Source organism: Leuciscus leuciscus (assembly GCF_965113295.1).
Source record: "Leuciscus leuciscus genome assembly, chromosome: 9".
Lineage (NCBI taxonomy): Eukaryota > Metazoa > Chordata > Actinopteri > Cypriniformes > Leuciscidae > Leuciscus > Leuciscus leuciscus.
The window spans coordinates 1,667,825-1,695,324 of record NC_138733.1 but is presented as its reverse complement, the minus strand read 5'-3'; the positions used below and the strand labels follow the sequence as shown (position 1 = coordinate 1,695,324).

General features: G+C 41.3%; 2 protein-coding genes and 1 long non-coding RNA gene across 3 annotated transcripts in view; all 3 read left to right on the top strand.

Annotated features, from left to right (window-relative positions):
- The first annotated feature begins 1,162 nt into the window (after window positions 1-1,162).
- LOC309506528 lies at window positions 1,163-16,164 on the top strand. The gene is made up of 3 exons (XR_014208838.1): window positions 1,163-2,148; window positions 8,686-9,514; window positions 15,130-16,164. It is a non-coding gene; the product is annotated as an uncharacterized lncRNA (long non-coding RNA).
- LOC309506346 (uncharacterized protein) lies at window positions 11,900-14,401 on the top strand. The gene is made up of 2 exons (XM_082180219.1): window positions 11,900-12,959; window positions 13,005-14,401. The coding sequence occupies exons 1-2, from the start codon at window positions 12,070-12,072 to the stop codon at window positions 13,210-13,212; spliced, it is 1,098 nt and encodes a 365-aa protein (XP_082036345.1). The 5' UTR covers window positions 11,900-12,069; the 3' UTR covers window positions 13,213-14,401.
- A 2,884-nt stretch (window positions 16,165-19,048) lies between the features above and the next one.
- pde2a (phosphodiesterase 2A) overlaps window positions 19,049-27,500 on the top strand; it is a 202,117-nt gene continuing 193,665 nt past the window's right edge. The window contains exon 1 of the mRNA XM_082179948.1: window positions 19,049-19,228. Coding sequence (XP_082036074.1) covers window positions 19,155-19,228 — 74 coding nt within the window. The 5' untranslated portion in view covers window positions 19,049-19,154. The remainder of the gene's footprint in view (window positions 19,229-27,500) is intronic.

The following is a 27,500-nucleotide window of genomic DNA, read 5'->3' as shown; positions in this document are numbered from 1 at the left end:
AAATACTATTATAGTTTTTGCTAATATTTTAAATTAGTTCGATTTTATTTTTATACTTTCTATTTTAATTTTAATCTGAATTATACTAAAATTAGAATTTTATAGTTTTAGTAAAATTTGCGTTTTGCCATTTGATATAATTTTATTTTAATTTTAGTGTTCGTTTAAAGCAGCAAATTTGATATGTAGCCTTAGCAACTACATCAAATAAAATAAGTTTTTAATATATATATATATTCCACTTAATGTTTTCTTTTTCAAATAGTGATTTTTTATTTTTTATTTTATTTGATGGTTTTAGTTAACAGTATTAGCTGGAGTTGCTGGTGTGAGAAACTGAATCTGGAGATTCACTCTTTCAGTTTCAGTCACGATCTAACAATGATATTGTGATGTTTTGATTTCATGACACTTGTATTGTAATGTGTGTATCGTGAGAGAGTTTTGTTTCTGAAGTCCAACACACACATATATTTATCCAGTCAGAGTGTCAGTGTTTCATTAGAGCATTAGGATGATGTTCCTGTAAATGTTGAGCAGGTGAAGAAGAAAATACGAGGAAACCAACATGAGAAAGAAAACACACAACACACACACATGTAAGTGTTTCTTTAGTGCAGTTTATCTATTTGCGTCTGTAGATTTCAGTTTCAATACATATCTTTAAAAGTTGTCCTCCATTTCAGCTGCCCCAAAACTTACAGCTTGGAAATATATGCAAATTAGTGTGTGTTTTTTTATTAGATCATGTCTAATTTGCATATTGAAACATTATATTTCATAAATCTTGTAATACAAAACAATTATCTTGATGTACCGTGTTTAGTCAACTTAGGAAGTATGGTGAGGTCGATTCTTATTTTTACCTTATTCACTAAGTTCTTGTCTTGCCTCAAAGTAATGGGGGGAAAGAATTATTGACCATTTCATTTTTATAGTGTTTGTTTTGTCCACAGAAAGACAAATGCCGATCAGATTGTTGTGCACAAAATGATCTGACTTACATTTCCATTGAAGAAATGCAGCTGTCTGTAGTACAACAGGCATTAAACTGTAACCTAACCCTAACCCTAACTGTGTTTTGTCACGCAATTCATTCAGTCAGTCCATCAAATTAGTCCACACACACACACACACACACACACACACACACACACACACACACACACACACACACACACACACACACACACACAGACACAGTGTTCACTTGTTGTATTCTGGATTTAGAATATAAAGGATTCAAAGGACTAAAATTGTTCTGCTGATGCTTCAGGCATAAAGATGAAAACACACACACACACACACACACACACTCAGAAGCATCTGAGTAACTGCAGGTGCTTTTCCATGTGTATTGCTTTCAAATGCATGATTATTTTTGCCTGTGTGTGTGTGTGTATGAATGTGAGAATAAACTTCCCTCCAGCTGATTCCACATCAACACTGTTCTGGAGAGAATGCGTTTCGATGGAGGGATGGATAGAGGGATAACGAGAGAGAGAGAGGGAGAGATGTGTCTCCGCAGGCCATCTTTTCACTGGTTTCTGAACTAGACGGCGCTTCTGCTTATGTAAGTTGTTTTCATATGAGTCTGTTGGTGCACAATGAAAAACAACTTCTGAAAGTGTGTATAATCTCTCCACAGATCGTTTTTCACAGGCTGAGTGTGTGTGAGAGAGATAATACTTACCATTGAGCTCTATCCAGATAACAGAGAAACACTCCTCCAGTGACGTTCAAAGTTATCTGGTCCTTCATAATGTTCTCAAAACGTTAGAACAGAAACATTATTTAAATATCATTCAGTGTTTATTCTGAAATGTTTCAGTTGGACGTTTGTTTGATGTTTTTTAAATGTTACTGTTTTCGGAACGTTCAGAGAACATTCAAAAGTAACGTTCAGAGAACATTCTAAAGTAACGTTCAGAGAACATTCTAAAGTAACGTTCAGAGAACATTCTAAAGTAACGTTCAGAGAACATTCAAAAGTAACGTTCAGAGAACATTCTAAAGTAACGTTCAGAGAACATTCTAAAGTAACGTTCAGAGAACATTCTAAAGTAACGTTCAGAGAACATTCAAAAGTAACGTTCAGAGAACATTCTAAAGTAACGTTCAGAGAACATTCTAAAGTAACATTCCCATGTTTGAAGAATGATTACAATGGAATATTCCATTAACGTTCACATAACCAAGAAGAAAATGTTTTTAAACATTTAAAAAAACTAATGTTTTGAACATGTTTTCGCAGCGGTTAGCCGAGTGTTTTGTCAGCGGTGAGAATGGAGAGATGAGACTGTGGTGTTTTCAGAGAGAGAGAGAGAGAGAGAGATTTGAACATCACTGAACTGAAGCAGAAACTGCTGAAATGTGTCTCAGTAAAGCTGCTTAAGAGCTGAAGCTTCACAGCCACAAACTCACACAACTTACAGGATTAATTAAGCAGAAAAGTGCTGATGCTTTACGGGAGAGAGTTTCCTTTTTATACGCGGCTCAGCTTCAGGAATATTAATGTACACACGTTTTATAATACAGAAATGACTGAATCCTGAAGGCCTGAAGTCTGTTAAAGGAGTCATGACCTGTAATTTTCACTTTTCCACGAGAAAAAATGTATGTTATGATTGCCTAACGATTATACACTGGCCGGGAAGCCGATATTTAAAAGTGAAGCGTTTGTTTACCCCTGGGTTCGTCAACCAGCCCACGTGCACGCGCACTCAAATACGTGATGTTCATTTCTGCGCCGACTTGACGTCAAGACGGCGCAGGATATACCATATATGGACACCGCAGACCTATGCTGCAGGAAGCCCGCCCTGCCCCTCTCCCCCTCATATTCAGTCGAGCGCCGCCATGAATTCCGATTCGAAGTACGCACTCGACCGTGAAAGATGCAGAAACGTGGTGCACACGTGAGTTGCTCTGTTGTTGACTGCCAGAATCAACATGGAAATGTTTTTTCTCTCCCAAGAACGGACCAAGCTATCAGGGACCAGTGGATTAAATTCATTTTTAATGACGCGGTTCCTACAACCCTTCCCACTGGCTTAGGTGTCTGTGCTAAACATTTTACAAAAATTGCGTTGCAATGATAAGATCTTTATTCACGCGATCAACAGACTGTCTGTCTTCTGCTCATCAGTGCTCATCATGCTGCAACCTTTCATGTGATGGAATAGATTTAAATATAATGCTTTAAACGATACTTTTCACGATTTGTTAATCTCGATAGCTGTAATAGTAAAAACGTAGTAAAAGTTTTCGACAGAGTTCATGTAATACTATTAGCTATTTCATATGCAAGCATGTCAGCCAATCACAGCAGTGGGCGTTTGCACTGCAGTCTCACAGCAGACACGCCCCTTAAAACAGAGCGTTCAAATCTGAGGCTGAAATCAGGCTTGGAAAAATGGCTTTTATTTATAAATTATGACCATTTTTGATGTAAAAATCATACTAACATTATAAGGGCACCCCAGGCAACATTATAAAATAATAAAATAATCCAGTTCATGACTCCTTTAATAATGTACAGAAATAACGGCCACTAATTTAGTGATTTCTGATCTCATGATCCTGAAACACACGCGTGTGATTGTTCACGTTCATGTAATTATTAAACCGCTGTCGTATGACATTCAAACACACCTGGAGTGTGTGCGGTGCTGATGCGGTCGTCACGGCGACCAGGCTTCAGTGATTGACAGGTGGAGTGATTTGAGCTGTCAGGAGGAATGATGGTGAATTAAGAGAAAAGAAACTTCAACAGTAATTACGTGTTTAGTATCGACTGAAGGCATGCCATGAAGATGAGGAGGCTCTGTGATCTTCATCTCACACAGCAGACTCTTCTGTAGATATGCTGCTGTTTTGTGATCATTTTTATTTTGCTTGGAACAAAATAAAGCAACACACACACACACAGAGAGAGAGAGAGAGAGAGAGAGAGAGAGAGAGAGAGAGAGAGAGAGAGAGAGAGAGAGAGAGAGAGAGAGAGAGAGAGAAAACACTCATCTGATGAGATTCAGTCTGGGTAAAAAACTGAAGAATTTCACTAATGTTCCCATTAAGTTATGAAAACATTATTTGTGAATGTTCTGTGAATGTAGAAAACGTCCAGTTTCTCAAATGTTTAAAATGTTATGTGAATGTTAAAGGAACATTCCATTTCATCATTCATCAAACATTACTGGAATGTTACATTTGAATAATCTCTGAACGTTCTGAAACAAGTAACATTTAAAAAAAAACATTAGATGAGCGTCCAATGAAACACTTCAGAAATAAAACATTCCATGAATAATTCTGAGAACATTATTAAAGATCAGATGACTTTGAACAAACGTTTGTTCATAACTTTGGAGAACCTTGAGAGAACGTTTCCTAAAGGTTGGGGAAAGTATCATAAACGCACTTCAAAAAGGATGTTCTCATCCAAAAGTATGCGAGAGATTCATTTTGATGACTAACTACTTTAGATAACATGAAGAACAATATATTTTCATAGCATTTATTAATCTTTGTTAACATTAGTCAATACAAATCTAATTGTTTGTTCATGTTAGTTTACAGTGCATAAACTAATGGTCACAACTTTTGATTGTGATACTGTGTGTGTGTGTGTGTGTGTGTGTGTGTGTGTGTGTGTGTGTGTGTGTGTGTGTGTGTGTGTGTGTTTATCTGAAGGCTTCTCCATTAGATGTGCTGCACAGACTCACTGGTGTGTGTTGACCTCTGTTATTAGCTGTGCATTAGACTGGAAGACAGGCAGAGAAATCTGATCCGGCCTCTCTCTCTCTCACACACACACACACACACACACACACACACACACACACACACACACACACACACACACACACACACACACACACACACACACACACACACACACACACACACACACACACACACACACACACACACACACACACTCTCAGAGCCGATCGGCTCCCAGTAATTCCTGCACTTCTCCCGGAATCAATATGAGTCGTGCCATCTGCCTTCAGCAAACACACACACACACACACACACACACACACACACACACACACACACACACACACACACACACACACACACACACACACACACACACACACACACACACACACACACACACACACACACACATCATAAAAGTGCTTCATAAATGCTTCTTGAAGTTGCCAGAACTGCACATCATGTTCAGATCCTCAGATGTGTTTTCATGATTTAATACTCATGAGTATTAGAGAACGTAAAGCTTTAATTTGACCTGAAACGACATTAAAACTCCACGGATAAGTCGACTTTATCTGATCATCCGCGTGAAACATCACGACTCCTGCATCCAGACACAGAATCTAAACATTTGTTTATGAGCTTCAGCCAATTCAAAACTACATACAAGATCACATGATGAAGACTAATGACTGAAGACTTAATCAGTTAATCACGAGAGGATAAAATTATCCTCCTGCAGACTGACTGTAACTTACATAAAAATGACCATGGGAACCAATGCTATATTTGATCATTCTGCAAACATTCAATTCAATTCACATTTATAACACTTTTCACAACACACATCATTTCACAGCAGCTTTACAGAAAGTGCACGAGTCCACATTACAGTTTACAGTGATCGGTTATCAGAGGAAACTGTCTAAGTTATGTATTTCAGAAACAAACAAAATCACAGTTAGCGAAAAAAATTGTAATTTAATGCAGAAACAACAAGCTCAGTGAAGTAATGAATACATCATGGGAACGTTACTTTTGAATGTTCTGAAACAAGTAACTTTTAAAAAAACAAAAAAACATTTCAGAAATAAAACATTCCACAATGTATAAATAATGTTGTGCCAATATTTTGAGAACATTATTAAAGGCAAGTTACCAGTGTTATAATCTCATGTGGTATTTTGGCGGACTTGATTTTTAAATCTGACCGGATTCTGGTCAGCTGACTTTACTTAGTTAGCTCGATCTGAGAATCTTTGATACAATCTCACACAACATCTTCCTAGACATTTATTGACATTCCTTTATTTAGATCGTATCTTTCTGGTCGCACTCAGTTTGTACAACTCAAAAACTTCAGATCTGAGCCATCGCATGGTGTTCCCCAAGGCTCGGTCTTGGGCCCGCTCTTATTCATCATTTATTTACTCCCCCTTGGACACATTTTTAGGAAGTACGGTATTTATTTCCACCTGTCTTCCATGCTTCTGTTTTTCCTCCACTTTCTCTGTCCAGCTGCTTCGCTGAAATTAAAAACTGCTTTTCATTAAATTTCCTGAAACTCAATAGTGGTGAAACTGAAATTCTCCTGGTAGGTACGAAATCTAGTCTGGCTAAATCTGATAGTACCTCTGTGACTATCCACGCAGGTTGTTCATTATTATTTGTTCTGCATATTTTCATTTATGAAACATAAACCGTCTTAAAATGCCTTAGTTACGATACATATAGATATTTGCAATTCTCTTCTCTTTGGTCTTCCTTCTGAATTTCTACATGAACTGCAGCTGTATGAATCATTTCTATAACTCCTCTCATTAAGCACATTTCTCCTGTTCTTCAACGCTTGCACTGGCTTCCGGTAAAATATCGAATTGATTTCTCCTTACCTACAAAGCTCTTAATAATCAAGCTCTTTCATATCTTTCTGATCTTCTTCACATTTATATTCCAGTCCGTACCCTCAGCTCTTCTTCATCAATCTCTCTATTCTCTCCATGCATTCGCCTGAACATGATTGCCTCTAGGGCTTTTAGTTATGCTAACTCTCTTCTCCTGGACTTGTTACAGCGACAGTCTTCTCACGTTTAAATCTCGTCTTAAAACTTGTGCATTTAAACAGGCTTATTTAATCTGGCACATGAAATGAGCAATATCTCATTCTTCAGTGTCTAATGTAGATTATAGTATGCTTTGTCTATTGTTGTTACACTGATGCTTTTAGGAAGACTTGTAATGTGACCTTGAGGGTTGTGAAAGGCGCCTATAAATAAAATGTATTATTATTATTATTATACATACATACAGAACAACCATCAATACAGAACATCCATCTATAAATACATCCATCCATGATCCATCCATAAATCCACCCATCCATCCATCAATACATCCATCATCAATAAACATATCCATCATCCATCCATACATGCATGCATACATACGTCCATAACAGAAAAAGAAGTAGAATTTATTGTTCACTAATACATTTGAACTATTTGCAAATAATATTGTATGCATTCATTTAGTTGTTAATCATGTGTCTTGCATGCCTAATGGCTCCGTTACTTTTTCTTTTCCCGTCACATTCGATTATGAATTACATGAATCACTTAATGATAATCGATTTTTTCAATTCAAAAGGGTGTCAAAAAGTCAAGTAGTTTGCAGCACTAGATATTATTGTTGGTCGTTTCTAGCTGATCAAATGAAGACTAACCTGTGATGCTCAACACTGCTGTCCTCTTTTCTCTCTATTTGAGCGTCTGCATGTTTTTGATGATATAATGGTAGCAGGTGGCCTCAGATGAAGCGCTCAGAGTGTGTGTGTGTGTGTGTGTGTGTGTGTGTGTGTGTGAGATGTTTATCTGAGTGTGTGTGAGATGTTCATTTGATGCCCAGGAGGGTGTCCGTGATGTGAAATAATCTGACACAGTGGAGGAAATGCTTTGAGTTGTGCTGTGATGCTCACGTGTGTTTATTGAGCCAGAGAGTTTTATATGAGACAGACGTTCCAGTTCACTTCACTAACTATCCTCTGTGTGAGTGTGATCAAGGTAAATCTCTTTAGTTCCTTGATTTAAACTTTAACCCTCCTGTTGTTTTGAATTGGGTACAACCCAGCTGACAGGGAACGTTCTCGCAAGATTCCGAGGAAACATTCTTCCAGTAACGTTAATAGAACATTTGTTTAAAGTTATTTGGTCTTTAATAACGTTCAGGGAACATTCAAAAGTAACATTTAGAGAACATTCAAAAGTAACATTTAGAGAACATTCAAAAGTAACGTTTAGAGATCATTCAAAAGTAACATTTAGAGAACATTCAAAAGTAACATTCATAGAACATTCAAAAGTAACATTTAGAGAACATTCAAAAGTAACATTCAAAAGTAACGTTCAGAGAACATTCAAAAGTAACATTCATAGAACATTCAAAAGTAACGTTCAGAGAACATACAAAAGTAACATTTAGAGAACATTCAAAAGTAACATTTAGAGAACATTCAAAAGTAACATTTAGAGAACATTCAAAAGTAACGTTCAGAGAACATTCAAAAGTAACATTTAGAGAACATTCAAAAGTAACGTTTAGAGAACATTCAAAAGTAACATTTAGAGATCATTCAAAAGTAACATTTAGAGATCATTCAAAAGTAATGTTCAGAGAACATTCAAAAGTAACATTCATAGAACATTCAAAAGTAACGTTCAGAGAACATTCAAAAGTAACATTTAGAGAACATTCAAAAGTAACATTTAGAGATCATTCAAAAGTAACATTTAGAGATCATTCAAAAGTAACATTTAGAGAACATTCAAAAGTAACATTTAGAGATCATTCAAAAGTAACATTTAGAGATCATTCAAAAGTAACATTTAGAGAACATTCAAAAGTAATGTTCAGAGAACATTCAAAAGTAACATTCATAGAACATTCAAAAGTAACGTTCAGAGAACATACAAAAGTAACATTTAGAGAACATTCAAAAGTAATGTTCAGAGAACATTCAAAAGTAACGTTCAGAGAACATTCAAAAGTAACATTTAGAGAACATTCAAAAGTAACGTTCAGAGAACATTCAAAAGTAACGTTCAGAGAACATTCAAAAGTAACGTTCAGATAACATCCAAAAGTAACGTTCAGAGAACATTCAAAAGTAACGTTCAGAGAACATTCAAAAGTAACGTTCAGAGAACATTCAAAAGTAACGTTCAGAGAACATTCAAAAGTAACGTTCAGAGAACATTCAAAAGTAACGTTCAGAGAACATTCAAAAGTAACGTTCAGAGAACATTCAAAAGTAACATTCAGAGAACATTCTAAAGTAACGTTCAGAGAACATTCAAAAGTAACATTTAGAGAACATTCAAAAGTAACATTTAGAGTACATTCAAAAGTAACGTTCAGAGAACATTCAAAAGTAACGTTCAGAGAACATTCAAAAGTAACATTCAGAGAACATTCTAAAGTAACGTTTAGAGAACATTCACAAGTAACATTTAGAGAACATTCACGAGTATAATAATGTTTGAAGAATGATGATGAAATGGAATGTTCGCTTAACGTTTGAATTACCAAACAAAATAAAAAGTTTTTGAAACATTTAGAATACTGGTCGTTCAGAGAACATTCAGAAGTAATGTTTTCATAACTTAATAGGAACATATTTGGTAGCTGGGAACTTTTGATTTCTGTGACACCCCATTGATTTCCATGCAATACGTCAAAAATCACCAAAAAAAAATTAAAAAATAAATAAATGAAATTGAACATGTAAAAAGTGTTCCCTTTCGTGGTCACTCCGAGTTACGTCGGATGACGACGATTGGGGTTTCGCTTAGAAGCCTATCACCTTCGAGTATATAAAACGAGCCAATGGCAATGAAATGCCATGGGTCTGCGGAATTTGCATAGCGTAACTCCGCCCGCCGCAGGGGGTATATAAGGAAGTACGCTGGCACAATGCAGATATGTTTTCGCTTCGGAGCCGAGAACTTCTCCACTCCTTGTAAGCCAAAATTCTGAGTTATTTCTTCTCATTCCTTCGAGACGAGCGAGCTCTCCGGTGTTGGTGTGACGGCGATTTCAGCGAGTGCACACTTCCCTGCTGATCTTGTCAGTGATCTGACAGTTAGTGTGATTTCTCCCTGTTCGCTTCAACATCCGCGGAGTTTTCCTCTCACAAAAAGAGCTTTGCATGTGGCACGTCTTTTTAAAGATGTCTCGCCCGTGCACTTCTGGTTGTGGTCGCGATGTATTTTCTCCTGATGGGCACAATCTCTGCTTAGCGTGTTTGGGCGTTGATCACGCTGAAGCAGCGTTTGTGGATGATTCATGTTCTCATTGCGGGAACATGACCATCTCCATGCTGCGGTCGAGACTCAATGAGCTCATCAGAGCGAGAGTCCCCTCATCCACACCCCGATCTACGGTCTCCCCGAGAGGCTGTACTTCGGCTGGTGGCCAGGGTGACCTGAGGGTATCTGTGTGGGACAAACCGCCGACACGTCCACGGTCCACACACCCCTCTTCAGCATTGGTACCCGCGAGCGTGCAAACCGAAACCGCTGGTCCCTCTACGGAGGCCCCGCGCGTTTCGTTTGGCGTTCCACAGGAGGATGCAATGTCGATCACTGCATCACAAGGTGGGCATGAGTCCTCGGGAAGTGAGGATTCGGCTGTGTTGCCGCCCTCGGGTGTGCCAGCATTGCCCGAGTCTGATCCCGAGCTGACTGCCATGCTTTCCCGGGCAGCCGCGGCCATTGGGCTCGAGTGGTCCTCGCCGCCCGATCCAGTGCGCTCGCGGCTGGATGATTGGTTTTTGGGAGCGGCCGCTGACATTCGTCGCCGCCCAACCCCAATACCATTCTTCCCGGAAGTGCATGAGGAAGTCACGCGGTCCTGGAAGGCTCCCATGTCTTCCCGCGATCGTTCGTCGGCTTTCTCCGCCTTTCCTCCCCTCGATAGAGCTGATGCTTGTGGGTACACTGGGATTCCCACGGTTGAACGTTCTGTCGCGATGCAGCTGTGTCCGGCAGGCGCTTCATCACGTGGTGATCCTAAGCACCCGTCCAAAGCCTGTGGATTCTCGTCCACTCTCGTGGCGAAGTCTTACAGTGCGGCGGGACAGGCAGCTGCCTCTTTGCATGCCATGGCCATCCTGCAGGTCTACCAGGCCCAGATGCTTCGTGACATGCACGAGGGCAGGACGGACCCAGGGCTCGTTGATGAGCTGCGCGCCGCCACCGACCTCGCTCTCCGAGCGACGAAGGTGACCGCGCGCTCCCTGGGTTTGGTGATGTCCACAGCTGTGATGTCCACAGCTGAACTTGGTTGATATGTGTGAGCCCGAGCGGACTCGTCTGCTTGACGCTCCCATATCCCAGGCCGGCCTTTTCGGCGGTGCGGTCGAGGATTTTGCCCAACAGTTCTCGACCGCCCAGAAGCAGACTGAGGCTATCAAGCACATTCTGCCCCGACGCTCCGCTGCTCAGCCGTCGGCACAGAATCCTCAGCCTGCTCGCCGCCGAGGGCGCCCTCCCGCGGCCGCCCCTCCCGCACGGCCCCAGCAGCAACCTTCACCCGGGCCGCGTTGTGGAGGGAGCCGCAGGCAGGCGCCACAGCCCTCTCCAGCCCCGCCGCCCGCTAAACGCCAGGCCAAGCGGCGCTCCTGAGACGGGCTGCTCAGGGTTGGCTTCAATTCTGTCCCAGGAGCTGGTAGCAGGGCCACTCCTTCCCCCGGTGGAGGGCCGGGGGAGAATCTTTTGTTCTCCACTCCCCGCTGCTCGTCCAACGACGAGCAGTACTCTGATGTGGTTGAAGACAGAATTGAATTCCCCAATCCTGAGCCGACAGAGTCCGAGGGCCGCAGTGCGCGCCACCCTCGGGTCCCGCCACTGCCGCCCTCCTCTGTCCCAGAGGTGCGGGATGACAGCACGCGCCGCCCACGGGCCACGCTCCTCTCATCCCCCTCTGTCGCCAGATCCCTGCCAGAGCACGCCCCCGTGGGACGCGCGCCCTCCCCTTTTACCTCGACACAGACCGTTTCTACGGTTTGCTTTCGAGGGGCAGGCATACCAGTACGCGGTTCTCCCTTTCGGGCTAGCCCTGTCTCCTCGCGTCTTTACGAAGGTCGTCGAGGCAGCCCTTGTTCCCCTTCGGGAACACGGGGTTCGCATCCTGAACTATCTCGACGACTGGCTTATCCTAGCTCACTCTCGAGACCAGGTTTGCGAACACAGGGACCTAGTGCTCCGGCACCTAGTCCGTCTGGGCCTTCGGGTCAACTGGGAGAAGAGCAAACTCTGCCCCGTGCAGAGGATCTCTTTTCTCGGTATGGAGATCGACTCGGTCGCCATGTGCGCGCAGCTTACGAGCGAGCGCGCGCAGTCACTGCTGACTTGTCTTCGTCAGTTCGAGGACAAGAGTGCGGTTCCACTGAAACTTTTTCAGAGGCTCCTGGGGCATATGGCATCCGCAGCCGCAGTAACGCCGCTGGGATTGCTTCATATGAGACCGCTTCAGCTTTGGCTTCGCGATCGAGTCCCGAGGTGGGCATGGCAACACGGCACGCTCCGAGTCCCAGTGACTCCAGCCTGCCGTCAGACCTTCACCCCGTGGGCGAACCTCAATTTTCTACGGGCCGGAGTGCCCTTAGAACGAGTTTCCCGGCATGTTGTTGTGTCAACAGATGCCTCCAACACGGGCTGGGGCGCCATGTGCAATGGTCATGCTGCCGCGGGCTTCTGGACAGGACCCCAGCGCCTTTGGCATGTCAATTGCCTCGAGTTGCTGGCTGTACGTCTCGCCCTGCACCGCTTCCATGCGCTGCTCAGGGGCCAGCACGTACTAGTCCGATCAGACAATACCGCAACAGTAGCGTACATCAACCACCAGGGTGGTCTACGCTCCCGCCGTATGTCGCAACTCGCTCGCCACCTCCTCATATGGAGTCAGAAGCATCTGAGGTCGCTTCGAGCCATTTATATCCCGGGACACCTGAACCAGGCGGCCGACGAGCTGTCTCGAGTTCGGCCTCTCGCTGGAGAATGGCGACTCCATCCCCAGACGGCCCAGCTGATTTGGGATCAGTTCGGCGACGCACAGGTAGACCTGTTTGCCTCCCACGACTCGTCCCATTGCGACCTGTTTTACTCCCTGACCGAGGGCACGCTCGGCACGGATGCACTGGCGCACAGCTGGCCGCGGGGCCTACGCAAGTATGCGTTTCCCCCAGTGAGCCTTCTTGCGCAGACCTTGCGCAAGATCAGGGAGGACGAGGAGCAGGTCATTTTGGTTGCCCCGTATTGGCCCAACCGGACCTGGTTCTCCGAACTAGTACTCCTCGCGACAGCACCTCCCTGGCCAATTCCTCTGAGGAAGGACCTCCTTTCTCAGGGACGGGGCACCTTATGGCACCCTCGTCCCGATCTTTGGAACCTCCATGTATGGCTCCTGGACGGGACGAGGCAGGTTTGAGTACCCTACCACCTGCGGTGGTGGCTACCATCACTTCCGCTAGAGCATCGTCCACGAGACATGCCTATGCGTTGAAGTGGAACCTCTTCGTCAACTGGTGTTCTTCTAAACATCAAGAACCCACGAAATGCCCGATCAGTGTCGTGCTTTCCTTCCTGCAAGAAGGGTTGGAGCGAAGGCTGTCTCCCTCCACCCTGAAAGTGTATGTTGCCGCCATTGCCGCACATCACGAAGCAGTTGATGGTAAGTCTCTGGGAAGGCACGACCTGATCGTCAGGTTCCTGAGGGGAGCGAGGAGACTAAATCCTCCTCGTCCTCCCTTCGTACCCTCTTGGGACCTCTCAGTGGTTCTAACTGCCCTGCAGAGTGCTCCATTTGAGCCTTTACAGTCAGTGGAGCTTAAGTTCCTGTCTATGAAGACAGCGCTCCTGGTTGCATTGGCCTCCATCAAGAGGGTAGGGGACCTGCAGGCATTTTCGGTTGACGAAGCGTGCCTGGAATTCGGGCCGGCTAACTCTCACGTGATCCTGAGACCCCGGCTTGGATACGTGCCCAAGGTTCCTACCACACCCTTTCGAGACCAGGTAGTGAACCTGCAAGCGCTGCCCTTGGAGGAGGCAGACCCAGCCTTGGCACTGCTCTGTCCAGTACGCGCCCTCCGTGCTTACGTAGACAGAACGCGGTGTTTCAGGACCTCAGACCAGCTCTTTGTCTGTCATGGTGGGAAGCTGAAGGGAAAGGCTCTCTCAAAGCAAAGGTTATCCCACTGGATAGTGGATACCATTGCTTTGGCTTACCAGCAGCAAGGTCGTCCGTGCCCCCTTGGTGTGAAAGCCCACTCCACACGTAGTGTGGCTTCCTCTTGGGCTCTAGCGCATGGCGCCTCGCTAACAGACATTTGTAGAGCTGCAGGCTGGGCGACACCCAACACATTCGCGAGATTCTATAATCTCCGAGTAGAGCCAGTTTCTTCTCATGTACTCGCTTCAACCAGCCGGTGCTAGATTCTGCTCAGGTGTCTTCGCTTGCTCGCCTTTCCTCTCCACGGACGGGATACGTGCGATATTTCTCTCAGGTGAGTCTGATAAGCTCTGAGTTTCCTCCAGCACTGGTTACGTCAACGCCTGAGTTATGCCAATCTGCCATAACGCAGCTTTTGCGCTTGACTAGGTGCCTCCATGTGCATGGTTCCCCCTCTGGGCGACCCCACATGTGTATTCCACTGTTAGTCTCCTTGTGAGCGTGTGTCTTTCCCTTGGCAAGCCACCTTGCCACCCCTGGGGTTTAAAATTCCACCTGCGGCTGGACACCCCAGTGATTTTCCATATGCAGCCCTCTGGGTCATATGTGTATTCTAAGTCCCCCCCATCAATGGCTGGGCATAATTGCATATTTCTCTCTGGAGATATGCTTCCCAGTGTACCTTGGTATCCCTGTGTTAAGTAGGACTCCTTCGTTCGTGCTAGTCTCACAACAGGGAGCTCAGACTTACGCAGGGCACTGGAAGACAGCCGAGGTGGCGTGATTAGACTGGAACCCCAATCGTCGTCATCCGACGTAACTCGGAGTGACCACGAAAGGGAACGTCTCGGTTACGGATGTAACCCTCGTTCCCTGAGTGGGAACGGAGACGTTACGTCTTCCTGCCACTTCCGCTGTACCGCTGAAAAACGCCTGGGGCTAGTCTCGGCTCCTCAGCGAAGACATATCTGCATTGTGCCAGCGTACTTCCTTATATACCCCCTGCGGCGGGCGGAGTTACGCTATGCAAATTCCGCAGACCCATGGCATTTCATTGCCATTGGCTCGTTTTATATACTCGAAGGTGATAGGCTTCTAAGCGAAACCCCAATCGTCGTCATCCGACGTAACGTCTCCGTTCCCACTCAGGGAACGAGGGTTACATCCGTAACCGAGACGTTTCTCACGCTTCTTCTCAGTGCTGCATCGAACTAGTAACTGGAATACAAAAAACAACTAAGTTTATTAGAGTAATTTCAAGTACGTTTTTTCTTGTATTTTATATTTTGGTCCTTGACAAGCTACAGTAAAAACATAATTTTTCTGACTCTGCTGTTTTTCAAAGTGTTGATTTTTGGTGAATTGAATGGAAACCAATGGTGGCTCAGTTTGACCCAATCACCATCGATTTAACCCATGCCTCTCCAAAACACTTCAGTGTGTCGAGTCTTAGCTCACACATTCATGAGCCTGAATGAGAGAAAGTCTCTAAATTTCAGGAAGAAATACAGAGTTTAAGCATTTTACAGAACAACCTTATAGAACTGATTAAAACGCCAGTCTGACCAATGGCAGCGCAGGGTAAAAGCAGGAACTCAATCTGATTGGCTGTCTGGGGTAAGTTATGATCTCTTTCATTGGCTATCTCAGTTCTACACTCTACACAATTCTTTCTCAGTGTTTCTGCACAAATATCTAAACATTCTTAAATCCAGATACATTTACTGGAGAAGCAAAATAACTGTAAGATATTAACATATTAAGACTGAAAAATGTATCAAAATGAAGTGAGTTTGTGCTTAAAACAATAATAATATCTGCCAATGGAGTCAGAAAAATAACATTGTTTGGCTTTTGAATAGTTCTTTTTCCGACCCCTTGGTTTCAGCTCAAACTCTGGAGTTATTCCCAGCACAGGAGGATCAGTACATGAGTGTGTGTCCTCAGGCCACGGCTTCTCTGCCACAGTCTCGTGTGTATAATGTGATCAGATGTTTCCTGAAGATAAACACTCGCGCTTTACTGTCTGAGAACATGATGAAGGACTCACACCTTTATCACTCTGTCCTTCAGGCTTCATTTACTTCCTGGGAAATTGCTTTCCTAAAAGGAATTATATCATCAGAAATTATCTTTATCCCTTTTAATTTAGAAATATAAAGGTTCATCTTCAGTTCAAAAAGAGCTTTCACTGAAATTATTCATTTGTGAATCTATAATCAAAATGTTACTATCATAAAAATCTGGTTCATAGTGTGATATATATATATAATCACTATGGATTTCATGATGGTAAAAGTATAATACAAATGGCGTTATTTTAGTATTATTTATATACTTTATAGAATTTATTGATATTGTTATATTTTAATTTTCTTTTTTTCTGTTTTAGTTTTATGTGCTTATGTCATTTTTATTAGTTATATATATATATATATATATATATATATATATATATATATATATATATATATATATATATATATATATATATATATATATACAGTTTTAGCCATTTTACTACTTTAGCTTTTTACTACTTGTGGTCCATATAGTGATTATATATATTCACTTTTCTGTGTTATTTTAGAATTATTTTTATAATGTTATAGAATTTAATAATATTTTGAATATTTGTTTATTGTTATATATATTAAAAAAAAAAATTCCGTTTTTTCTATTTTTGTTATGTGTTTTCTAATGTTTCTATTATTTTAGTTTTAGGAAATTTACTAGTTCAACTTAAACTACAAAATGTTAAATGTTGCCTTGGTGATTCACTGAAATATCTAAGTTTAAGTTTTTCCATCTTATATTTCTATTAGTAGCACTTCACAGTAAGGTTTCAGTTGATAACTTTAGTTTATCTATATTAGTTCAAATGAACTAACAATGAACAACATTTATTAATCTTATTTAATGTTAATCTCCGCATTTACTAATACATCATTAATAAAGCACTGTGAACTAACATGAACATTTTTATTATCTAACATTAACAAAGATTAATGAATGCTGTAGAATGTTTTGCTCATTGTTAGTTAATTTTGCTATCAGATTAGAGCTTATTGTACAGTGTTACCTATATATTTGATTCCAGTTTTATTTCAATATCCAAAAATGATTTGAATGGTTTTAGTTTTAGTGAACAATAACAACAGTCAGTGAATGTGTTCTGGCCGTTTCCCTCGGCTCCAGCTCCCATGATGCTCTGCTGCAGAACAAACAAGCTGTGTGAGCGCGAGTGTGTGTATCTGTGTTTGTGCAGTTGTGTTTGACGACTGTCATGTGAGTGTGTGTGTGTGTGTGTGTGTGTGTGTGACTGACAGACAGCAGCGTCCCTTTAGAATCGACCCAGATTGAGTGTGTGAGCGTGTCTGAGTGTGTGTGTGTGTGTGTGTGAGAGAGAGAGAGAGTGTGAGCGTGTGAGTGTGTGTGTGTGTGTGTGTGTGTGTGTGTGTGTGTGAGAGAGAGAGTGAGTGTGTGTGTGTGTGTGTGTGTGTGTGTGTGTGTGTGTGTGTGTGTGTGTGTGTGTGTGTGTGTCTTCCAGTCATCACTGATTATTAACGAAGATATTTGAGTGTTGTATAGACGAGATTAAACGCCTCATGATTTTACTTTCTGAATCAGATTCATGTTTGAGTTTTTCCAACATTTCAATCATGGTGAAGGATAAACACATAAAGTTTCTTTCTAGGTAAAATGAATATGGACAGATGCTCAGAAATCATAAACCAAAGCTGTAGGTGAAGAAGATCGTGTGTGTTTGTGCTAAACTGTCATATCTGACCCTAGAAGACTTGAAATACTGTGTGTTTTCCTCAGATATGTTCTCCATAAACTCCTCCTCGACATGTGTTTCTCTGAAGATGAGGAAGTGAACTATCCCTTTAATCATAACCACGACCTATAGAAAACTCCATCAGAACATGACCTTCTGTGACCTAGAGACGTCATCCACAGCGAAACATGAACCATAATCATAAACATACAGTAGATTCATGCATACACTCATCAAATGTGCGGCATTAATGACATTTAATTCACTTTGGACAAAACTGTCCACCAAAATCCAGAAATGTAAATCTTCCAAACTTTTGACTGGTGTAGTGTAGATGACATCATCATCATCATCATCATCAGTCTTACAGTAATGTCCCTCTCAGATCTGCTCTGATGAACACTGAAGCCCATTTCCTCCACACAAGAGAAAAATCATGCTTTTGTTAATTATAAATATGACATTAAAAGTCGAAATGCTAAGTCATAATTAAGACTAAATTAAATTACATCTAAATTTAATTGTGAAATTAAAGTCGAAATTATGTCTTTCTGTCATAATTATGACATTCTAGACCATACCACATTTAAATCATAATTTTAACTTTTCATCTAATAAATATGACGTCATAATTTCTAATAATTTCATAATTATGACAAGGTATGTCATAAATTTCGACTTTATCTCATATTTTCAACTTTTGTCATGACTTTTATCAGTTTATGACTTACATTTCCTCCATATAAGAAAATGCTTTGTTAATCATAATTATGACATTAAAAGTCGAAATTATGACTTTTTAGATCATAATGACGTTTGTCAAAATATGATGTCATAATTTCGACTTTGTCATATTTTCAACTTTTATGTCATTTTATGTCCTGACTAGTAGGCTATGTCACATTCTCACTTAGTATGTCACAATTCTGACTTTTCATGTGTTCAGATTTACCGAAGCATGACTTCATGTCGCGGAAATGGGCTTTTCCAAATGACGGAGATCATACATTAGTTTAGAAACTTTAGAGCTGCGGCTGCTGTTTGTACATATAATGAAAGGGATGCAGAAAGGAAACGCCTTTCAGATCGATCACACACACACACACACACACACACACACACACACACACACACACACACACACACACACACACACTCTCTCTCTCTCTCTCTCTCTCTCTCTCTCTCTCTCTCTCTCTGTCTCTCACTCACGCGCGCGCGCGCAGATCTATTACAGAACGCGCCCAACCCACTTCAGTCAGAGAGGGAGAGGGAGTCACACACTCACACACACGCGCACGCATCTGTCTTCCTCTCTCCGCTCATCAGCATCAGCATCATCTTCTTCGCGGGAAATCCTCTTCCTCCTCCTCTTCATCTTCATCATCACCAGTGTCTCCCGGCACCGGCGCGATGCGCGATGGGTCAGGCGTGCGGACACTCGCTGCTGTGCCGTAACCATCAGTACCAGAGCCAGTACCAGAACACAGAACTGTGAGTACCAGAACCAGTATCAGAAGCTGATCACAGATGTAGCGTTGCGCTCGCGTCGCGTCGCGTCTGTCGCGCGTCTTCAGCATCAGATCCTCGTGAGAAACGATCACATCCCGGACAGAAGCAGATTCACACACTTGTTCACTTTGGACTCCGTGCATGAAGTACCATGGTTTTCAAAGTTACTTCAGAGAACACTTGCTCTGAAAACGTTTGGCTAATTTTCACATTTCGTTACTAAAACGTTCTTGTCAGAAGTTCTGAGGACGTTCAGTGTCCAATTTACCACAGTAATACCATGGTACTATAGTATGAACAGAGTGTTTAGTCTGAAATAGTATTTATGATGTTTCTAGTCTCATTTGGTTGCTCTTTCAGCTCTTCGGTGATTCTTTTAAAAGTCTGATAGCATAAGTTTATGAGAGTATATGAAATATGAGCTGGACATGTTCTTGAGAGATTCTGTGAGATTCACCTGTAATACGGATGTGAATAGCAGCTCTGATAATGTTTGAGTTCATATTATCTTTTGGCAAAGCTGAGTGCAATTCAATTATACTTTAATGTAGTTTATTGAGTGGTGTTGTGCAGGTCAAATGTCCTAATGTAGTGAAACATCATGACAAATGTCTGATGTGGGAAATATTCATAAATGGTCCAGATGTTGATCTGTAAATGTAATGATCTGAGGGTCGAGTTAGTCGGATTATGAGATGCGAATGATCATTAACCTGATAGAAAACACTGGAAGAAAATGAGACCAGCTGATAGTGTCGAACAAACCTGTGTGTGTGTGTGTGTGTGTGTGTGTGAGTGTGTGTGAGAGAGAGAGTGTGTGTGTGTGTGTGTGTGTGTGTGTGTGTTGTATTGTGGCAGGTGTGTTCAGTTCTAAACTTTATTATCAGCAGAATCCCAAAGGAAAGGCGTATCAGCAGAGAATGAATCATCTGTCTCTCCGAGTCTATTTTAGTCTAAGATGCTCACGTTTCTGAAACTATACCTCCATCTCGCTCCCTTTGCTTTTCTCTCTTTTATTTGGTTTGTATCATGTCAGATCAACATGAACTGAACATTAACTCTCTTTACTTTCCTAAGTCATGCTCCTGGTCTTATTGTGAATTATTCATCAGTGAACCAACTGTAATAACTCTAATGGATAAAATCAACCTCATTAAGTTCACATTAACCCCCCCCCCCACACACACACACATAAAAAAAATCACAGAAATCACACACTGAGATGAATGTGTGAGACTACACAAGTTGCTCTGTCTTACATGCAGAGGTGGACAGTAACAAAGTACATTATCTTGAGTAGGCTACTGTACTTACGTGCACTTTCTGAGTATCTGTACTTTACTTGAGTATTATTTATTCTGGAAACTTGTTACTTTAACTTCACTACATTTGAAAGACAAATATCGCACTTTTTACTCCTCTACATTTCTGTCAAGGTCCTTGAGAAGAAAGTAATTATGTTAGTCAGGGCATGATTTCTTTCGCCTCTTAGGCCGTGTGTCCACCAAAGCGTTTTCTCACGCGGCTGGCGTATTTTTTCAATTGTTTTTAAAACGCCATGAGCGTAACGAGGCGCTGAGCGCCCAGTGTTTTTTTTACCAGTCACGGAGAGTTGAAGAATGGTCAACTTTGGATAAAATGCAGCGCTTATTACTGTCACTTTTAACCCAACTGTCCAATCACAGTGGAGGAGGGGCGGGACTAATACCACACCGACTTCTGCTTGTACAACGTCAACAGATCACGACAACAAGCATAATAACGGAACATAATCATTTAAAACAAGAGCCAGAGAAAATACGTTACATTGTATCGACATTTTAATATAGAATCAACACAGAAACAAAATATGTGTGAAATGAGATACTAGTAACACTTTCGCGTATATTCCGTATCATAACTACTCTCAACTGGAAAAAAACGCAACGCTGCCAAAATGCTCTCAAGCGCCCACAGCTAGGCGTTTAGCAGAGCGCTCACAGCTAGGCGTTAAGCAGAGCGCTCACAGCTAGGCGTTTAGCAGAGCGCTCACAGCTAGGCGTTTAGCAGAGCGCTCACAGCTAGGCGTTAAGCAGAGCGCTCACAGCTAGGCGTTTAGCAGAGCGCCTAGCGTTTTCAGCTAGCTAAACACGCTTTAGTGGACACACGGCCTAAAACATGATTGTTTTTTTGCGGGTGACAGACAACCATAGGTGGAATTTGCGGGTGGGACGGGTGGGACATGTCACCACCACTTTTTGCTAAGGTCGATATTGTCCCCACCACTTTTGAAACGTCTCGCTCGAATGTACCAATACAAATAAATAAAACATCTCCAGTTAACTAGCAGAACATTCATTTCGTTCATTTGTTAAATAAGAGGCGATCTAACGCTGAAATATGTTGTTTTTGAAATCAAGTGATCAAAGTGCTGGTTGCCGCTGCGATCAGTGGCGCGGATACTGTGTTTGTTTGTGGCTCGCGCACAGTCTTCACTCGGACGTGCGCTTCAATCCATTGTGGAGAGACTCTCTATTCGTTCCGGTGAAATTACAAAAAAAAATGCACACAAACGTGTCCCTGCCTGATATACAACCACTGATAAACATAATCGGTTTTGATAAAAAAAAAAAAAAAAAACTACACGAGTGCAGATTAGAACCAGAACCTCTGACACGCTTGGCAAAAGTTCTGCCCCTGGACCACTGGCAGATCTATGTATTTATTCACGTGAAAATTCTCGCCACTAACAACATACAGTGGGGAGAACAAGTATTTGATACACTGCCGATTTTGCAGGTTTTCCCACTTACAAAGAATGTAGAAGTCTGTAATGTTTATCATAGGTACTCTTCAACTGTGAGAGACGGAATCTAAAACAAAAATCCAGAAAATCACATTGTATGATTTTTAAGTAATTCATTAGCATTTTATTGCATGACATTAGTATTTGATACATCAGAAAAGCAGAACTTAATACTTGGTACAGAAACCTTTGTTTGCAATAACAGAGATCATACGTTTCCTGTAGTTCTTGACCAGGTTTGCACACACTGCAGGGCTTCTGGCCCACTCCTCCATACAGACCTTCTCCAGATCCTTCAGGTTTCGGGGCTGTCGCTGGGCAATACGGACTTTCAGCTCCCTCCAAAGATCTTCTATTGGGTTCAGGTCTGGAGACTGGCTAGGCCACTCCAGGGCCTTGAGATGATTCTTACGGAGCCACTCCTTAGTTGCCCTGGCTGTGTGTTTCGGGTCGTTGTCATGCTGGAAGACCCAGCCACGACCCATCTTCAATGCTCTTACTGAGGGAAGGAGGTTGTTGGCCAAGATCTGGCGATACATGGCCCCATCCATCCTCCCCTCAATACGGTGCAGTCGTCCTGTCCCCTTTTCAGAAAAGCATCCCCAAAGAATGATGTTTCCACCTCCATGCTTCACGGTTGGGATGGTGTTCTTGGGGTTGTACTCATCCTTCTTCTTCTCCCAAAACTGCGAGTGGAGTTTAGACCAAAAAGCTCTATTTTTGTCTCATCAGACCACATGACCTTCTCCCATTCCTCCTCTGGATCATCCAGATGGTCATTGGCAAACTTCAGACTGGCCTGGACATGCGCTAGCTTGAGCAGAGGGACCTTACGTGCGCTGCAGGATTTTTAATCCATGACGGCGTAGTGTGTTACTAATGGTTTTCTTTGAGACTGTGGTCCCAGCTCTCTTCAGGTCACTGACCAGGTCCTGCCGTGTAGTTCTGGGCTGATCCCTCACCTTTCTCATGATCATTGATGCCCCACGAGGTGAGATCTTGCATGGTGCCCCAGACCGAGGGAGATTGACTGTTATCTTGAACTTCTTCCATTTTCTAATAATTGCACCAACAGTTGTTGCCTTCTCACCAAGCTGCTTGCCTATTGTCCTGTAGCCCATCCCAGCCTTGTGCAGGTCTACAATTTTATCCCTGATGTCCTTACACAGCTCTCTGGTCTTGGCCATTGTGGAGTGGTTGGAGTCTGTTTGATTGAGTGTGTGGACAGGTGTCTTTTATACAGGTAACGAGTTCAAACAGGTGCAGTTAATACAGGTAATGAGTGGAGAACAGGAGGGCTTCTTAAAGAAAAATGAACAGGTCTGTGAGAGCCGGAATTCTTACTGGTTGGTAGGTGATCAAATACTTATGTCATGCAATAAAAAGCAAATGAATTACTTAAAAATCATACAATGTGATTTTCTGGATTTTTGTTTTAGATTCCGTCTCTCACAGTTGAATTGTACCTATGATCAAAATGACAGACCTCTACATGCTTTGTAAGTAGGAAAACCTGCAAAATCAGAAGTGTATCAAATACTTGTTCTCCCCACTGTATATTAGACCTCATTAAACGACAAATTCGTCACAATGTACTATTTAAATCGATTGCTGGACATCGTAATGTTATTGTACATACATCTGATTTTTGATTTACCATTGTGTAACTTTTTAAAAACAAAGTTATGCCACTGCAGACAGCCTATCAGTGATCACTCTTAGGGTCACGTGTCGTGAAGTTCAGGGATTAGTACGATTTCTCTACTAGTGATCTGTCACAACTAACGGTTTGAAGGTTTGAAGTGTTTCTGTTGTGCGGTTTGTTAAAGCTGTGTTGCTGATGTGCAGTTGTACAGATATGGATGTGTAGCTGGGCTTATTTCTGATCAGTCTGTATTTACAGACCACTTGATTCAAATGTGCATGAGTGGATACACACAGATGTGTAGTTCTTTTGTGGGGGTGGTAGGAGTGTTAAATAAATAAAAAAATGAAGATGATCATGGTTGTCTTTTTTTTTGGGCAGGTTTTGTAACCTAAAACTTATTTCCATAGATACTACAAACTGGTCAGTGTATTCACTAGGTTACTTCAGAGGCATAAGACACTGTAACAACGCAATGACATTCACTTTTTACTTTTGATACTCAAGTACTTTTAAAAACGAGTACTTCTGTACTTTTACTGAAGTAAAAATCTTTTTTTATTTTTTTATTAACATTTAATTGTAATGGAGTAATATTTGACCAGTAGTATCTGTACTTTCACTCAAGTAAGGAAGCTGTGTACGATGAAGAACACACACATGAAACGAAGGAGTGAGACTTTAACACATCTACGATGGAGAACAAATGAAAACACACACACACACACACACACACACACACACACACACACACACACACACACACACACACACACACACACACACACACACACACACACACACTCACTCTCACACACACACACACACACACACACACACACACACACACACACACACACACACACACACACACACACACACACACACACACACACTCACACACACTCACAGACACACACACACACACACACACACACACACACACACACACACACACACACACACACACACACACACACACACACAACTCAACTCAACAGCATGTTCAGATTTGACGGTAATATTGTGACAATTGCACACAAAAAAGATACTTTAGTACAAAAAATGCTAAACTTTCACAGAGTCGTATTTGTTGTTATTGTAATGATTTTATAATGTCTAAACATAAATTGAAATGAAAAAGCATTGAGTAATCCTCTGCTGCCATCTAGTGACTATAGTTCACATTCATGTTATTTTCATTTTAAACGTGTTTGTTTTCCAGTAGAAGACAGCAATCGTCCGCTAAACCAGAGCACGTTTTTCATGTTATCACCATGAAGGAAATGTAGAAATGTTGATTGTTTTATTTTTTTTTTGTGGTTTTTACATAAAATGTTGCTATTTTATATGAATGTATATATTTAATTTATAACAAATTAAGGCAAATATAATCTAGTTGGACAAAACAATGAATATTGTTGACCTATCTGTAATACCCTAGCAAGCAACATACATAGCATTATATGAGTGATATATTAGCTTGTTTTATTGTATGCATGATATTATAATGAGATAAGTGATATTTGCATACAGAAATATGTGATGTTACAAAAGTAAAATTATCAGTTGACTTGAAATGCAAAGGTTCGAACTATATTTACTCTCTCTGAAGATAAAACATTCAGACTCTAGTAGTTTTATTGACATTATGAAGAAGCCTTAGATCTGCAAAACATGAATATGACAGTAAATGTACAGCGGGACTGACAGAACTGGTGAACATGATTCGTGATTGCTTTTTTTTAATAGTAATAGTGATCAAAATATGTGACACAAATGAAGCTCTCTTAAATTTGCGCTTCTTTGTCTAGATTTCAACAAGATTCCAACTCTTCTCTCTCTGGACATACATATATACTGTATATATATATATTATTAGGGATGTACCAATATGAAGATTTGGGCCGATACCAATTACCGATAAATCTTTTTATTTGAAAGCCGATAACCGATATATTTTCCGATAAATCTAAATCCAAATTTTAGATAGTTTTTGAGAGCCTGATTACAGAAACAAAAGTCTCACCATTAAAAGTCATGTCCCAAACACACAATCATAATGTTCTGATGATAATTGTATGAAGCGTATATGATAGACTTGTGCTGAACTGTATTTTCCTTTTTTGAAGTGATTCCAATCATATTTCAATTAAAATCATCTTGGCAATCAGTGCGCATCTGAAGAGTCTCAGCTGAAGGAATAATCCATTATTTATTGCCCTTAATATATCTATATCTATATATACACACTGTAATAATTCTTTTGATCATGCTTCCCCTGTTTGGGGTCGTACTATAGGTTTAGCTGGAGCGTGATGAAACATGATCGAGGAAAAGTTGTAAAAGTATGGATGAACTAAATATCTCTCTCTGTTCCTCCCACACACACTCATTTCCACAGCTTTCCACTTGATAAAGAGCCCCTTCACACTGTGTGTGTGTGTGTGTGTGTGTGTGTGTGTGTGTGTGTGTGTGTGTGTGTGTGTGTGTTTGAAGAGTGTGTGAGAGGGCGTCCCACTCTAGACAGCCGCTTCAACTCTTTCATCCACAATACACAGATTTATCAGTGTTTTTCTACAACATGAGTGTGTTTTGTGTTTGGATATTTTATTATGTTTTTGACAGATTCAGATGAAACGGGATAAGTTATGAGCAATCGGAATTGCAATATTTAGTTTCATATGCGATATGAAAATACACAAGAATGTTCTTCAGACGACTTGAATAGCCTCAGTATATCTGAAAATAATGAATCATTCTAGAATTTTGATGGGGAGTAATTCTTATATTTAAGAATTTAGGTTGACTATCAATGACTTGTTACTCTGGAGACTTTGCAAACCTTCCTTTTACCGATGAACAATTTGAGAAAAACGTATTTTTTTTAGCACATGCATTTATTGAATGAACCCGTTCCTGCACGATCTGATATTTGCACTACACAGCAAAAAAAAGATATATTCTTTCTTAGTATTTTTGTCTTGTTTGTCATTGCAAATATCTAAACATTCTTAAATCATGTTTTGTGTTTCTCAAATTTACCTGAGAAGCAAAATGACTTGACATTAGTTTTAAAATGAAGTGAGTTTGTGCTTAAAACATCAGCCAGTGGGTCAGAAGAATGATGTGTCTAGTTTATTGGTCTGACTCCACTGGCTGATATGTGTTTGTTGGTTTAAGCACAACACTCACTTACATTTATTGATTTGTATTTTATTTTTTAACAAGACTTAATGTCTTCAGCCATTTATATTCTCAAGAAAATGTATCTTGATTTAAGATTTTTTTTCATCCTTTTATTGGAAATCAAGACTAAGATACTCAGCATTTTGTATTTGTATTTTTTCAGTGTAAGCCATATAGTGTTATGGAGTTATCTGGGTATATCTACACACGTTCAGTGTGTGTGTGTGTGTGTGTGTGTGTGTGTCTTGAACAGCACAAACGATCAGCTTGAGTCTGTGCCGTTTCAGTCTAAAACTCTTGCTTGTGATATTATTTTCCGAGATGATGGACATTATAGCCGATGCTGAACTGATACTGAACCCAGAATATTCCCGTAAGCGTGACGGACAGCATCAGAATGATGATGATGATGATGTCGTCTGTCCATTATAATGTTGCCGTGGCGACCAGATAAGGTTATTAGAGCTGAGAAAAAGAGAAAGTGTTCCCGTTTCTCCAGTGTTTCACTCTCGGGTCATCGCACATCGCTCGTGAATCGTACCATTGTAGAGAACAGAACAACACACGTCTGAGCCAGACACTGACGCTTATGAGCGCCCACATTTACATATCAACACCTATTCACTATTCACAAA

Coding starts and splice junctions, on each gene's coding strand:
- LOC309506346 (XM_082180219.1), top strand. CDS start 12,070: ATGGAGATCGACTCGGTCGCCATGTGCGCGCAGCTTACGAGCGAGCGC. Junction 12,960..13,004: donor CGGGGCCTACGCAAGTATGC/GTTTCCCCCAGT, acceptor GCGCAAGATCAG/GGAGGACGAGGAGCAGGTCA.